The 15866-nt window shown below is 37.2% G+C and overlaps 1 protein-coding gene across 5 annotated transcripts in view; it reads right to left on the bottom strand.

The window, feature by feature from the left end:
- Dhx35 (DEAH-box helicase 35) overlaps window positions 1-15866 on the bottom strand; it is an 81750-nt gene that overhangs the window by 43284 nt on the left and 22600 nt on the right. For 4 of the 5 annotated variants that reach the window (XR_783461.2, XR_783460.3, XM_010640070.3 and 1 more), the window contains exons 5-8: window positions 8885-8989; window positions 6598-6659; window positions 5608-5677; window positions 2335-2394 (exon numbers count right to left, since the gene is read on the bottom strand). Coding sequence is in view for 3 of the 5 variants with exons in the window: in XM_010640070.3 (XP_010638372.1) it covers window positions 2335-2394; window positions 5608-5677; window positions 6598-6659; window positions 8885-8989 (297 nt within the window). In the remaining 2 variants the exon portion in view is untranslated. The remainder of the gene's footprint in view (window positions 1-2334; window positions 2395-5607; window positions 5678-6597; window positions 6660-8884; window positions 8990-15866) is intronic. The other variant, XM_019209948.2, reaches the window with a different exon arrangement.

Raw genomic sequence — 15866 nt, forward strand, 5'->3', positions numbered from 1 at the left:
GTTTGTTTAAGCAGGGCGTGGTGGCGCACTCCAGTAATCCCAGCACTCAGGAGGCTGAGGCAGGAGGATCACTGTGAGTTCGAGACCAGCCTGGGCTACATAGTGAGTTCCAGGTCAGTCTCAACTACATAGTGAGACCCTGTCTCAAAAAACCAAAACCAAAATGTTTGTTTAAAAAACAAACAAAAGTCAAGACACTTGCAGAACATGAACTGCATCATACTGAAAGAGGCTATGTTTTAAATCTTTATGCCTCACCAAAAGAGAACAAAAGGCAATTGTGATCAATTAGTAAATATTAATTAGCAATGGTTTTAAGAAAAGACTTGGACATTATAGTCTTCATTGCAACAAAACCTGTTTGGAGCAATTTTTAAATATAATGGAGAATTTTTTAAGGAGAGAGAAAGAAGTGAAGATCAGAGGTAAAACAGAGATGGTCTGTGCAACTTTGTCATGGAGAAGGGAATTAGAGGTGAAGTCAAGGACGGTCCTCATAGCAGGATTCCAGCAGACACCATGAAGAAGGAGATGAGAACCCACTAATGAAGGTAACAGGAGCTCTAATTCAAAAGCTCTCACAGCCAGCCCTAAAACAGGCTGTGAAAAAGTGTAAGAAAATAGCCTGGGTACACACGCAGATATCTCTCTTAATCGTACTGAGCTGCTGCTGCTGCTTCTTTTTTTTTTTTTTTTTTTTTTTTTTTTGGTACCGGGGATCGAACAGCCACTGAACCTCTGAGCTAAATCCCCGGCCCTGAGCTTCTTCTAATCTATCCAAGTTGTTTGCATTAACTTCCTGAAGCCTCAAGAAGACCAAGAGAAGAGAAGCCAGGGGCCAGACCTTCTTCACATCTCATCTGTATTACAGAAGTGGCCTCCTGGCTGATGTCTTCACTTCTGCTATTGAGTCTTTTATACAACACACAGAATGATCTTTCTAGAACTCAAATATGATGAAGTCACTGCCCTCCATGGCTCCCAACCAGGTGCACAATGGAATCCACCCTCCTCTGGCTATAAGCATTTCTACCATAGAACTCCTACTGCATTCTTCATATTCTTGTTTAATTAAAATATATTCAATCCAGGTACCTACTCAGTGCCAGGCACAGAGCAGGGATAAAAACATGAGTAAGACAAAGTCCAAAACTTCACAGAGCTTACATTTTAGTGATAAGAGACAAATAAACAAACACTTGGATAATGCATATGAAGTTAGGATGTGCCAAGTGCTAAGCACAAACACAGAAATTCAGCCGAAGAAGACAGAGAGCAATAGGGGCAGTTTTTGATAAGGAGACAGTCTGACCAGTACTGCAATGAAATGATGGGAGAGCCATAAGGCTATCTGTAGGGGAAATGGTCTAGAAAGTAGCCCTACTCCACCTCCAGAACAGAAATGTGGTTGATTCTTTCTATGGAACAGCAAGGAGATCAGTATGGCTAGAATGGAGGGAGCACTGCAGAGAGTGGAAAGAGATGAAGTCAGAGCTGTTGACAGGGGATAAATCAGCTTTGGAGGCCTGGCAAGCAAGGCAGGACCTGAAGCACCTTGAACTCAGTTTCTCACTATTGTGGTTCTGAGCATGCTTAGGGAGCTCTTCCCACCTCTGTCCCTCTGGAAAGGTATTGTGCACCTTTCAGAAAAAGCCAATCATGGATGTCACCTGCTTAGAGAAAGTTTCTGGACTCCCTAGCAAACTGGGGTTAAGAGCTCTCTCTTTGGCTGCCTTAGCACCTTAAACACACTAAAGAGTAAACATCTATTTGTGTGCCTGCTTACCTCCAGGAGTCTGGGGTGTAGGAATCACCCAGAGCTAGTACAGTGCTTAAAATACATAAATAACAAGTGGCCAAAAATATTTATTGAGATGAACCAGGGTTTGAACTAAAATAATGGTCGTCAAGAGAGAAAAACAATGTAAACATCATAATAAATTTTAACAATGAAATAACTGTATGTACAGGGTAAACTTCAATTGTACAAAAGCATCTAAATATATTTATACTATCATCATAAATTCAAGAAATACAGTATCACACCAAAAAAAGTAATGAAAAGAAGCTGCCTATGTGGGAGAGAAGTAGCATGCAGAGAAACGAGACAAGTAGGTAACCATGAACTTGTTTAATTATAGGCTAATTTCCACCCACAAGTTGAAAAGGAGGATCCTGTGATCATGTGGAATCTAGGACAGCAGATGGCCCTAGAAGGATGGCAGGCCATTCTGCCAAAGATGACCTCTTGCTACAGGTCACTTATCAAAGATATGCCCAATAATTTCCATGTTCACACAGGAAAAGTAGGAAGAAAAATGCTTTTGCTTTTACCTCTGCATCCAGAGTAGCTGAAGCTACAATAAGTCGAAGGTCTCCCCGCTTTTTCTGAATCTATCAAAGAAGGCATTAAGAAACAATGATAACACTATAATGTTTATAGATGAAATAATTTGAGATCTGAAATTTACTTCAAAATAGTACAGTGTGTACATTGGGAGGGGGACCTTATCAATTGAAACAATGACCACAAATCAGTAATTGCTAAAGTCACAAGTAAAAGTGAGATCATACTATCCCAATTTTGCAATTGTATGAAATTTTCTAAAATGAAAGTTAATACAGCTGGGTCAAGGGACACATGCCTGTAATCCCAGCACTTGGCAGACTGAGAAAGAGGACTCCGAGTTCAAGGACAGCCTGGACTACACAGTAAGATTCTGTCTCCAACAACAACAAAGCTAACAAGAACTTTATACAACATCTAAATAGACTTTAAAATCTGAATATGAATTAGCTGAGAATGAAACCATTTTTCCCTGACAAATTTTGGGATAGTATGAATCTATGTATACACACATGGTCAAAAGTATAAAAAAATACATTATCCATTCAACCCAGCTAATCCCTTTTTAGGTATCTTTCCAAGACTTAAGATATCATATTACAATGACACATGCATACCTATGCTTAGAGCAATTTAAATCTTGGAAGCAGCCTATATGTCCATTAATAAATGAATGGTAAAAAAAATGTGGTATTTACACACAATAAAGTACTTCTTTGCCATAAAGGATAAACTTGAGTTATCTGTAGGAAAATGGATGCACCTTATGGCCATAATGCTAAGTGAAATAAATCAAACACATGAACTTAAATATTCCATGCTTTCTTTCTCTTATAAGAAAAACCCAGGGTGGCCAGGGATTTAGCTCATTGGTTTTGCCACCTGACTTGCAAGTGCAAGGTTCCAAGTTCGATCCCCAGTACCAAAATAAAAAAAAAAGAAAAGAAAAACCCAGGGACCAGGGATTTAGCTCAGTGGTTCCACTGCCTGCCTTGCAAGCACAAGCCTGAGTTTGATCCCTGGTACCAAAAAAAAAAAGAAAAAACCACAATACAAACAAAAAAAAATAAAAGACAATAGGAAATAGAGAGATATATCTTTGACAGATGGGAAAGTGCTCAAGAGATGGAGGGAAGGAAGATGAAAAAAGAATTAAGATGTCTTATGAACTTTCCCCATACAGAATGTGCTCATTATGTACTGCAAACACGTACCAATAAAACAAAATTGTAATACCAAAGAAAGAAGCAAAAATGCTTTCTAAGATAACCTCCTTATAAAATTCAGTGTGATTCACAAACACAATGACAGAAATATTTTTTTTCAGCTTTAATTGAGTTTATTGGTACATTTTAGGGATACAGTACAGTTACATTCATTGTTGGGATCTTGTACCTCTACAAGAAATATTTTTTAAAGTAATGAATTAAAGCAAAACCAAGGGTAACGTGCTTTTGTGTACCCAAAAAAAAGTATATTAAAAGCAAATAAATAATAGCACTAAAACAGCAATATAGATATTAACAGTTTTTTCAAAGAAAGATAATCAACAGACACTGGAGAAATCATCAAATAAACTTTAGCAAAATATGTAACAACAAAGAGGATTTATTCTTCACCAATCACATCCCAAGGATTTATTTTCCAATGCTAATATTCAGTTTGTTAAAGATATGAAACAGGCCCTCATGACTGTCTCTGAGAAAGCAATAACCTGGTAAGAAAATTTCTCACAAGTATCAAAAAATCTCATCTTTTGCCAGTAACAAAACAATAACGCAAGTAACGATAATACTAGCATCTAAATACCCCAAGTCATACACTACTCCACAGCCCCTGTGCACAGTCAGATAGCATATGCACTGCACAAAGATGCCTAGGTTAGGAGGTCAGGAGCATCTGAAATCCAGACCACATCCCCGACAGCTGTGACAGGCTTCTAGCATGTGTGTTTCTTTCTTATTTTCACAAACACACCTCATGGTCTAGTTGTGATGCCACCCTAAGAGTTTTACATTATCTAAGCCACATACCAAAGGATGATGCAGGGTAGCTTTGTTCAACAGAACTCTCCTCAGTGATGAAGAGGCTCCTTATCCACACGGTAATGACCACTCACCACACATAGCTACAAAGACCTTTAAAAAAGCCAGTGTGAACATGGAACTGAATTTTTAAATTTTTATTCTACCTACTTTAATTAATTAAACATTCATATAAAGGTACGAGATCCCAGTGATGAATGTAACTGTACTGTGTACTTTAAAAGTACCAATAAACTCAATAAAAAAGAAAAAAAATTAAACATACATAGCCACAGATGGACAGTGGCTGCCATATACCCAGTGTCCTAGCACAGCAATAGAGACTCCTAACCTCAGGTTGAAGATAAGTAAAATCACCAAAGAATTTGTACCCAGGCAGTGTGATCCAGGACCTGTGATTTTAATTACTAATACCACTGCTTTCTACTCTGTCACTGGGAATTTGTCCAAAAACAACAGTCAGGAATAGGGATAGAGAGTGTAGCAATAAGGATAAAACAAAATTAGCCATGAGCTGTAATTGTGGCAGCCAGATAATGGGCATGGAGTTCATTATAATCCTCTCGCCATTCTGGGGTATGTTTGAAACCTTAAGAAAAACATAAAAAGAAAAAACAAAGAAACAAAAACACAACATACTTAATTACAGGTGCTCACTACAAAAGCACTTGCAGTATTTAAAATCTGAAGGCCATATAAATACCTAACAGTAGAAGAACTAAATACCTTATGGCAGAGACAAGTGATTATGTAGTTATTAAAAATAATGTCTTCAAAGAATATTTAATGACACAAAGAAATGATCTTAACATAATGTGAAAACAAATGTACAAAACACAAATTACCACATACAATCCAATACCCACTGGGCCAAAACAGATGCATGTACACATAGAAAAGAACACATCAGTGTTCTAAGAGTGATTTTATTTCTGGATGGGTAAGATGACAGATGACTCTTTTTTTTTCCTTAGTACCTTGTTAGATTTTCCAAACTGCTATGGTTATTTGCTGAATCAGACAGTAAAATACAGAGACACAAATACAAAACTCTAGCTGGGTGCAGTGGTGCACATCTAATCCCAGCACCCGGGAGGTAGAAGCAGGAGGATCACTCTGAGTTCAAGGCCAGCCTTAACTACATAGTGCGACCCTGACTCAAATCCCCACCCCCAAAACAAAGCAAAACAAGAACCTCTGGCAGTGGAGTCATACCTTCTTTAGCAAGCCAATGGCAATGTCGGTGTACAAGGTCCTCTCGTGGGCTTCATCCAACATGATGACACTAAGAACGAGGACACTCCCTGTGAGCACCACAGCAACCACCCTACACAGTCCCATCCCAAAGCACCTCTGAGTACTGAGCTTTCATACAATCACCTCAAATCGAAAGAAAAGTAGTCATTCTTAACAGTGAGGTAATTCTTAGGCTAATAAAAATGTTGACGTCAACTCATCTTGGTTTAAAAAATGGTGATTTACTGCTATCTTTAAAATGCTTTAGGGCTGGGGATTTAAATCAGTGGTTCCATCACCTGCCTTGTAAGTACAAGGATTGAGTTCAATCCCTGGAACCCAAAAAAAAAAAGCTTCACCACCCACACTGGATTCCAATAGGATTTAACAGCTGATTTTCAATAGCAATATTAACCCATAACACCACAGAACAGATAAACATCATAACAAAGTCCAACTACCTTAAGACTGTTATGCTATAGAGACAAAGTGTCAGGTTGGTCACATGTATCAGGGGGTCAAATGGGACATCCTCTTTCAGAATACTACAGACTTGAGATACAACCTTAACATTGGGTGTGATAGACAAAGACTCAGAGAGGGAGAAAGTGAGAAATAATTATTTAGACTTTGTGTAATGCATTCACAAAACACTGCCCAGTTAGTTCTCTGCCATGCTATGACTCTGCAGTCACTATCTATCCTGAGATGGGACAGAGGCTGCTTGAATGATGACAGGGATTTTCATTCATTCACATTTGTCTACTTCAGGTGTCCACTGTTAGCTGTCTGCAGGGACCTGATCTCTAAATTCTGAGAAAAACGTCAAGGGTTGAAACAGCAAAGGTCAATAGAAAAGTTCTGGGCCAACTGAGCAGAGATGAGAATTTCACCTAGTCACATAACTGCTTCTAAATCTATTTGTGGACTTTGAAACCTTCAGGAAGTTATCATAGGAAAAACACTTACCTATATTTCGTTAACAATGGATCAAGCATCATTTCCCTAACCAGCATTCCATCAGTAAGAAACTAAAAAATAAAATACAAAGTTTTAGAAATAATTCATTTATATTGTATATCAATATTTTTAAGTTCAAGGGGAACTCTTTGTAAAGTTAAAGTATGACCTCTTCACCAACACATGTGCAAAACAATTTCCATAAGACTGTGAAGAAATGACCCAATATTTTTGTTACCAAGTAATGAAATTGTTCATATACACAAAAATAAACTATTTCAGGGCCAAGGATTTAGCTAAGTGGTGCCACGCCTGCCTGGCAAGCACAAGGTCTTGAGTTCGATCCCAGGTACTAAAAATAAATAAATAAATAATTTCAAACATGGTATCCTCAAGTGAGATTGGAAAATCTTTTAGCAGGACTTCATCAACATTTATTTTATGAATATCAACTAAGTCTCAATTCTTCTGGGCTGAACCTCTAGTACTAAAGATGAATGAAAACAAGCCTGTGTCTACCCCAAGGAATATTTGAGATCATCATTATTTAAACACCCCAGATACTAACACTACAGCTCTTAAAGTTAACTTAAACTTTCATTGATACTATTTTAGGGAACTTGACAAGGTAAAGGCTAAGAACATGGGTTATGGAGTCAAACTGCTGACTACTTCAACCTCCCAGGTCCTCAACCACTTCATAATGTAAACCAAGGGCTAAATCTTACTTAGGGACTCTATGCAAGATCTCTGTGCTTCCCTGAGGGGTAGCATGATTTCCTGCACTTTCTACCATGGCCTTGCTCTACCTCTGACTTGTTATGTGAAAAGCAGGCAAATTCTCATCCTCTCTTACTCCTCACCTGTAAAGTGAGGTAATAAATGTATCTACATCATAGAGTTATCACAAGAATTAAGTGAGATAGTATATGTAAAGGTTTAGCACAGGACCTAACACACAGAGAGTGCTCAAGGAATGTCAATTATTATTTAGGATTAATGAATGTTTTTTAAATGTTTCTGAAAAATGCTGTAACAACTGGATGTTCTTCCCATCACCCCAAAATAAATGCAGTATATGTTAACAAGGCTAACCATCCTTTCTATGATGGCTCTTAGTATTTTTAGTTTTCTTGTTTTAAAAGCAGGACGCATTTCCACTATTATTTACTCAGACTTGGTGCCAGTTGCCACACATATGCACAGAAGTCAAAATGAAAACAGCTAAATGATAAACTAGTCAAGAACAGAAAGCCTTGAAGTTATCACCAATTAGAACACAAAACCATCTCAGGAAGGAGTCAAGGAGAATCACTTAGGGCCGGGGATTTAGCCCAGTGGTGCACCACCTGCCTCAAAAGCACAAGGTGGTCCTGCTTTCAATCCCCGGTACCCCTCCTAAAAAAAAAAAAAATCGTTTAGTTATATAATCCACTGAAAATCAGCTTGTTTAAATATATTTGATGGTAGGGACAGATACTCTCTTTAGCCGACAAAATATATGTCAAAAGTATCAAACACAAAAATTTATAAAACAAATTCTTTTACACTACACTGTTCATTTTGCTGGTCTGATTATTTTCAATTTTCCTCTGCTGTAAACTGAAAGGTAACTGAGATTTTAATAACCAACCTTCATCTCATCAGAGCACTTCATTTATTGTTTTATTGTACTATCTAATTAGACTTTGATTCCAGTATTGCAGTAAATAATAGACACCCTGTTGAGTTGATTATATGCTGATTACTATTGACACTTACTATTTTAATCTTAGCAATTAGAGCAAATAACACACAGATAAAATCCATTATCAGGTAAAAATAGGGAAAGTTATAACTAGTGAAAGCATCATTTATGAATTCTATACTGTATTAATTTATGCCAATTTGTCCCTGTTTTTAAGTCTTTTACGGGCTCACTTCTATATTTAGATAGCTATGTAAGTCAGTAGAAAAAACTAAAACACACATAAGCAGGACAACTTCGAGTTCTGGTACTATCATCAATGGGAGAGAATAAATGTAAGCAAAGTAAGTCCTTCAACCTCCCAGGCTTTCGACCTCTTCATAATGTAAGCCAAAGGCTAAATCTTACTTTCAAATTCAGTTCTAGGTTAACATTCAGGGACTCTATACAAGATCTCTGTACTTCCCAGCAGACTAAAGTCCCTGAGAGACAGTATGATTTCCTATATTTTCTACCATGGCCTTAGTATGTGAGGGAAGCATGCTTTTAATTTCCCCAAAATAATCTTCATCCATATCCATACTACAAAAAGCAACTTGCACACCTCACCTTAATCCTTGTAGCCAGTGGGTCGGTACAGTCATCAAATCGGATGCAGTAGCCCACCTCGTGGCCCAGTACTGCACCCCTTTCTTCAGCTACTCTCCCTGCAACCTTAGGGAAGAAAGATCATGATGAAAATAGAGACATATAAATTACTGCACAGAGCACATACTATGGAAAATCTAAAGGACATGTTAGGTAACAGTCAAGATTCCAGAAGCCTAACACAAGAACAAAATACTAAAAGCTGTTCGAGAAAAAAAATAAATCACATACAAAAGAAAGCCCGTAAGAATCACAGCAGACTTCTCAACACAAACCCTCAAGTCAAGGAGAGCCTGGAGTGAGGTATTTCAAGGCCTAAAAGAAAACCACCTCCAACCCAGATTGATGTATTCTGCAAAATTATCTTTCAAAATTGATGAAGAAATAAGATACTTCTATTACAAAGAACACCTGAGGAACTTAATGAATGCCAAGCCAGCACTCCAAAATATTCTAAAGAATATCCTAAAAAGAGACAGTGAGGATTACAACTCTATGAATGTTAATAGAATGAATCCTTCAGACAAGGCAAGAAATTAAATGGGAAAATTTAAAAAAGAGAGACACAACAACAGGAAAATATCATGACAAGGACAGATCAATAGATATCAGTTATATCCATCAATGTTAATGGTCTCAGCCAATCAAAAGAAACAGACTGGCAAAATGGATCAAGAAGCAATATCCAACAACATGCTGCATACAAGAAACAAAATTAAAAAAGAAATTCATGGACTGAAAATCAAAGGATGGAAAGCAATATTCTATGGGACAGGAACCCGGAAAAAAGCAGGGGTAGGTATTCTATTTGCAGACAAAGTGGATTTCAAGCAAAGACTAATTAAGAGACAAAGAAGGTTCCTACATCCTTGTAAAGGAAACAATTCAAGAGGAAGAGATGACAAGCATAAATAATATATGCACCAAATACTAGTGAACCCAACTATATAAAACAAGTATTAACAGACATGAAAAATCAAATAAGCACTAATACAATTGTAGTGGGGGACCTCAATATCCCACTGTCACAAATAGATCAACGAGACAAAAAAGTCAACAATGAAATACTAAAATTGAATCAAACTTTTGAACAAATGGACTTAATAGATATCTACAGAGTGTTCCACCCCACAACATCAGAATACACACTCTTCTCAGCTGCACACAGGACATTTTCCAAAAGAGACAACATGCTAGTTCATAGAACATGCTTAAATAAATGCAAAGAAATTGAAGTTATCCCATGCATATTATCAGACCATAGTGCAATGAAATTGGAGATCAAGAGCAAAAGAAACAAGAACTTCATAAACACATGGAAATTAAAAAACAGCCTCCTGAATGAGTCACAGATGAAATTAAAGAAGAAATTAGACAGTTTCTACAATTAAACAATAATGCCAGAATTTATAGGACACTATGAAGAAGTCTTATGAGGGAAATTCACAGCAGCAAATCCCTGTATTAGGAAAAGAGGCAATTCAAATAAACAATCTAATATTGAACCTCAAGCTCCTAGATAAAGAAGAGCAAGACCAACCCAAAGCTCATACAAGTGAAGAAACTATAAAGAAAATTATAAAGATCAGAGTAGAAATCAAAGTAATGGAGACTCAGAGAATGATACAAAAAAAAAATCAATGAATCAAAGAGTTGGCTCTTCAAAAGATTAAATAAAATTGACAAATCCATAACCAAACTTATCAAAAAAAGGAAAGAAAAGGTTCAAATCCATGCAATTAGGAATGAAAATGGTGAAATTACAACAGATCCTGCAGAAATCCAGAGGTTCATCAATACCTACTTTGAGAACTTCTAGTCCAATAAAATGTAAAACACAGAAAAAAATGGACAGATTCCTAGATACATATGAATTACCAAAGTTGAACTACCAAGAAGATACAAAAATTCTAAACAACCCAATATTAATCAATGAAATTGAAAATGTAATTAAAAACTTACCAACAAATAAAAGCCCAGGTCCTGGTGGCTTCACTGATGCAAGAAATTTACAAGAAATTTAGAGAAGACCTAATGCAGCTACTTCTCAAACTCTTTAATGAAGTTGAAAGGGAAGCAATACTCCCAAATTCATTCCTGGGAGCAAGCATTACCCTGATTCCAAAAGCAGGGAAAGATCCAACCCAAAAAGAGAATTACAGGCCAATCTCCCTAATGAACATAGATGCAAAAATCCTCAGTAAGGAACTGGCAAACAGAATGCAGAAGATCATCAAGATTATACACCCCAACCAAGTGGTATTTACCCCTGGAAGGCAGGGATGGTTCAACATACATAAATCAATAAATGTAATATACCATATTAACAGAGCCAGAGAAAAAACCATATGATCATCTCATTAGACGCTGAAAAAGGGTTTGATAAAGTCCAACCTATTCATGATTAAAAAAAAAAAAAAACCCCAACAGAAAATTGAAATAGATGATCTTATCTCAATCTGATAAAAACTATCTATGACAAACAGCCAACTTCATACTAAACAGGCAAAAACTGAAATCTTTCACATTAAAATCAGGAACAACACGAGGATGTCCACTATCACCACTCTTGTTCAATATACTTCTGGACACATTAGCTATAGCAATTAGACAAGAGAAAGAAAAGGAATAAGGATACAGAATGAAGAAATTAAACTTTTATTATTTTCAGATGACAGGACACTCTATGTAGAAGACCCCAAAAACTCTACCGAAAGACTTCTAGACTTAATAACCAAATTCAGTAGAACAGCTGGATACAAGGCCAACACTCAAATATCAATAGAATTCCTGTACACAAATAACAGACTCACTGAGAGAGAACTGGAGAAACATCTCCTTTCACAAGAGCATCCAAAAAAATGAAATACCTAGGAATCAATCTAACAAAGGAAGTAATCAACCTCTACTTTGAAAGCTACAGCATTCTGAAAAAAAGAGATCAAAGAGGATGCTGGAAAATAGAAAGACATCCCTTGTTCTTGAGTAGGAAGAACCAATGTAGTGAAAATGGCCATATTACCAACACTGTTATAAAGATTTAATACAATCTTGATCAAATTCCTACAGCATATATCACAGAATTAGAGAAAACAATCCTAAAATTCATTTGGAACCAAGAGACCTAGAATAACAAAGGCAACTCTAGGCAACAAAGACAAGGAAGGGGGTATCACAATCCCAAACTTGAACTATATTATAAAGCTACTGTGATAAAAACAGCATGGTACCTAGCAATAAATAAATACAATAACAAACAAACAGACCAGAGGATCAATAGAACAGATTAGAAGAAGCACAAACAACTCCAGTCACATTAGCTACCTCATCTTTGACAAAGAAGCCAAACACACTCACTGGAGGAAAGATAGCCTCTTTAATAAATGGTGTTGGAGGGCTGAGGATTTAGCTCAGGGGTTCTGCTGCCTGCCTCATAAGTGCAAGGTCCTGAATTCAATCCCTGGTACCCCCCCAAAAAATAGTGCTGCAAAAACTGGATTTCAACTTGCCAAAGATTAAAACTAGACCCATATTTTTCACCGTGCACTAAACTAAAATCAAAATGGGTCAAAGATCTAAATATTAAAACAGAAACACTAAACCTACTTGCTAGAAGATAGGTTAGGTAGAACACTTGAAGACACTGGTGTAGGAAAAGGCTTTATGAATAAAACCTTAGTAGCAAGGGAACTAGCACAAAGAATCAAAACTGGGATATCATCTTATTAATAAAAACTTCTGCACAACAAAAGAAACCACCGACAGAGTGAAGAGACAATCTACAAGGTAGGAAAAGATTTTTATCCCCTGTTCCTCAGACAAAGGACTATCATCAAGAAAATATAAAGAACTCAAAAAATCAGACCTCCCAAATTTAAAGACTTAATCTAGAAATGGACATGTGAAATGAACAGACTCTTCTCAGATGAAAGAGTAGAAACAGCAAATAAACATATGAAAAAATGCTCAACATCACTGATCATTCATGAGATGCAAATTAAAACAATGCTGAGACTCCACCTCACCCCAGAAAGAATGACTGCTACCAAGAACTCAATCAATAGCAAATACTGGAGGGGCTGTGGAGAAAAAGGAACCCTTCTCCACTGTTGGTAAGAGTGTAGACTGGTGCAACCACTGTGGAAATCAGTGCAGACTCCTCAAAAAACTAAAATTAGTGGTTCCATTTGACCCAGCTATTCCCCTTCTTGGTATCTTCCCAAAAGAATTTAAAGTATCATACCACAGCAACATATGTATACCCATGTGTATAGCAGCACAATTTGTAATAGCTAAATCTTGGAAACAGTCCAAATGCCCATCAACTGGGGATAGGATAAAGAAGATGTGTTTTTTTAAAATAAAATGGAGTACTACTCAGCCATAAAGAAAGATAAACTAGAGACATTTATAGTTAAATGAATGTACCTTGAGACCATACTCTTAAGCAAAATAGGATACACATATGTAAATATCAAACTGTTTCTCTGGTGTGATAAACTGGAAGTGTAAATGAGGACCAAAATGTATAAAAGATATTGCGAAATAGGAAGAAAATGTTCAAATGGGAAGGGCAACTAGGAGGGGGTGGGGGAAAGGAAAGAAAGGAAAGAAAAAAATGAGAAAAGAAGGAAAAAAACGGAAGCAAAGCTTTTGTAAATAGGGAGGGGTGGAGGGGTGGAGGGAAGGAAGGGGAATGGGGAAAAAAATAAGAACCAAGATACATCATGTGCAGGTACAAATTTCCAAAGATGAATGTGATCATAATGCACATCTAAAATGAACAAATAAACTTAATGAATAATAATAATTTTAAAAGAATACAACCCAGAGCATCAGCACACCACACCAACCCAAGTGAAGAGAGGAGGAGGCACCCCTAAGCCCTCAGTGGTTCCTGAGTCCTGGTTTGGAAAATGGTTGCCACAAAAGGCATCCTGAGGCACAGCTTACTGACAGAGAGAGCCCTGCACCAGGAGCCCCTGACTCAGAGACACAGAGACTCCCTGTACTCGGTCCTCCCAAGCAAGCACACTTCGAGTTATCTGCCCATCACTGTTGAAGAAACTACAGAGCAGATGAGTAACAGATGTGGCTCTGCACAGTGACTTGAAATTATAGCTCTGGCGAGCCAAAGCAGAATCAATCACCCAACAGCTTGCTGACCTGTACCACGTACTCTTACAAAACTTCTTACGAAACCAGAAATTCATCCTACACAGCTTAAACAGCATTTCCCAGGACAGTTTTGTTATTGGTCTGAGTTTACCCTACACAGTGCTATATTATAAATCTTGGAAGATGGTATAAGTAGAGAATGTGTACAGAGAGGTACTAGAAGTCTAAGGAAAAAAGGCTTGTAAGAATGAAAATAAATGAACCAATCCTCTTTGAAAAATATAATTATTTTATGAGTCTAAAAGTAAAAGCCAAACTTGTTTATTCTTGTTATTTCACTATTTGTATACACGTATGTTGAAAATGTTTTTATTTTCAAACTTTTAATTTCAACAATTATAATCACACAGTTATATTCTACTGGATTTTTATTAGATTTTTATCTCGTTTACAATCTACTCCCAATAACTTCATCAACTAAAGTGAACACATTTTTTTTCTTTTTTTTTTTTTGGTACTGGGATCAAACTCAGGTCCTTGTACCTGCGATGCAGGCGGTGGAACCACTCAGCTAAATCCCCAGCCCCATATTATCTTCTTGACAGAACAAGTATATAGAGGGGGAGAAGGCAAAACAAAAAAGAAAATCAACCGCAGAAACCTACAACATGACAAATGCTGGATTCTAAGCATCCAGCCCAGGATGTAGGCAGGGTTCCCTCATATCCACAAGTAAGGAAGTTCAAAGAAGATTGGCACACAACTTGCTCTGGGTTTCAGGTAGAGGAGGGCCTATTTCAAAACTCAAACCTGGATTATGTGAGGCCAGTTAAGCACATTCATTATTACAGCCTCTCTTAGAGATCAAGCCCTGCTTATGCAATTCATTCTTAGGCTCTGCAATTGCTTTCAGATTTCAGTCTGCACATAAAATACTTTTCAAGTTAGCGTTTCAAATGTGACAAGCCCTATTAATACTACATGGTTAATTAATACGTTCTTTGTTCTTTCAAGAGAAAACTTGTGGTTGCATGGAAGTTATCCACAGCTACAGATTTGGAGCTAAAATGCAAACTGCTGAGGAGCCTGGATTCCAAACCACAAATGGGGGAAATGCTCCTCTTTTTAAGCGACTAAGTCATAAAAGTTCAAGTCTGTCATTGCAGCATGTTTCCAAATTGTTATCACCTTTTTTACTCCCTCTCACACATACATCCTCCTTGTAATGTTTATCAATCATTTCTAACTGAAAGACCACAAGGTAAATTTTGTAGAAAAGGATTACACAATAATTAAACCGTACAGAACAAAAACAACTTGAGGAAATAGAATTAATTTCTTGTCCAGGTAAAGATGACAGAACAAAGGTATCTTCCCCCATCTTTCCTATCTCAAAACTAATAAAAAGCAACAAAAGAATTAAAACAATTATAATAGCCTCCATTTTAATGAAAGAAGAGCCACAGCCCAGACAGTAAACCAGGAAACACAACTTCTGCTGTGACATCTAAATCCAGAAGAAAGGAGACCCAGGCCACCTCACAACCACAGGCTGCTAGCTTCCTTAACATAAGTGTCACCTCTAAAAAGCAAAGCCAATAATCCTACTGGAAATAATGACAGAGTTCAGGTTCAAGTGATACGAGAAATGTCATAGAGAAGGCCCACTTTGATAGTGAAGAATTACAGGAAAAAGCAGTGAAGAAACAGAAGGAAAAGTCAGACAAAACCCCAATCAGAGGGCCGGGGATTTAGCTCAGTGGTTCCGCCACCTGCCTTGCAAGCACAAGGACCTGAGTTCAATCCCCCGTACAAAAAAAAAAAA

Source organism: Fukomys damarensis, unplaced genomic scaffold, assembly GCF_012274545.1.
Source record: "Fukomys damarensis isolate Sample0158 unplaced genomic scaffold, DMR_v1.0_HiC HiC_scaffold_22, whole genome shotgun sequence".
NCBI classification, from domain to species: Eukaryota; Metazoa; Chordata; class Mammalia; order Rodentia; family Bathyergidae; genus Fukomys; species Fukomys damarensis.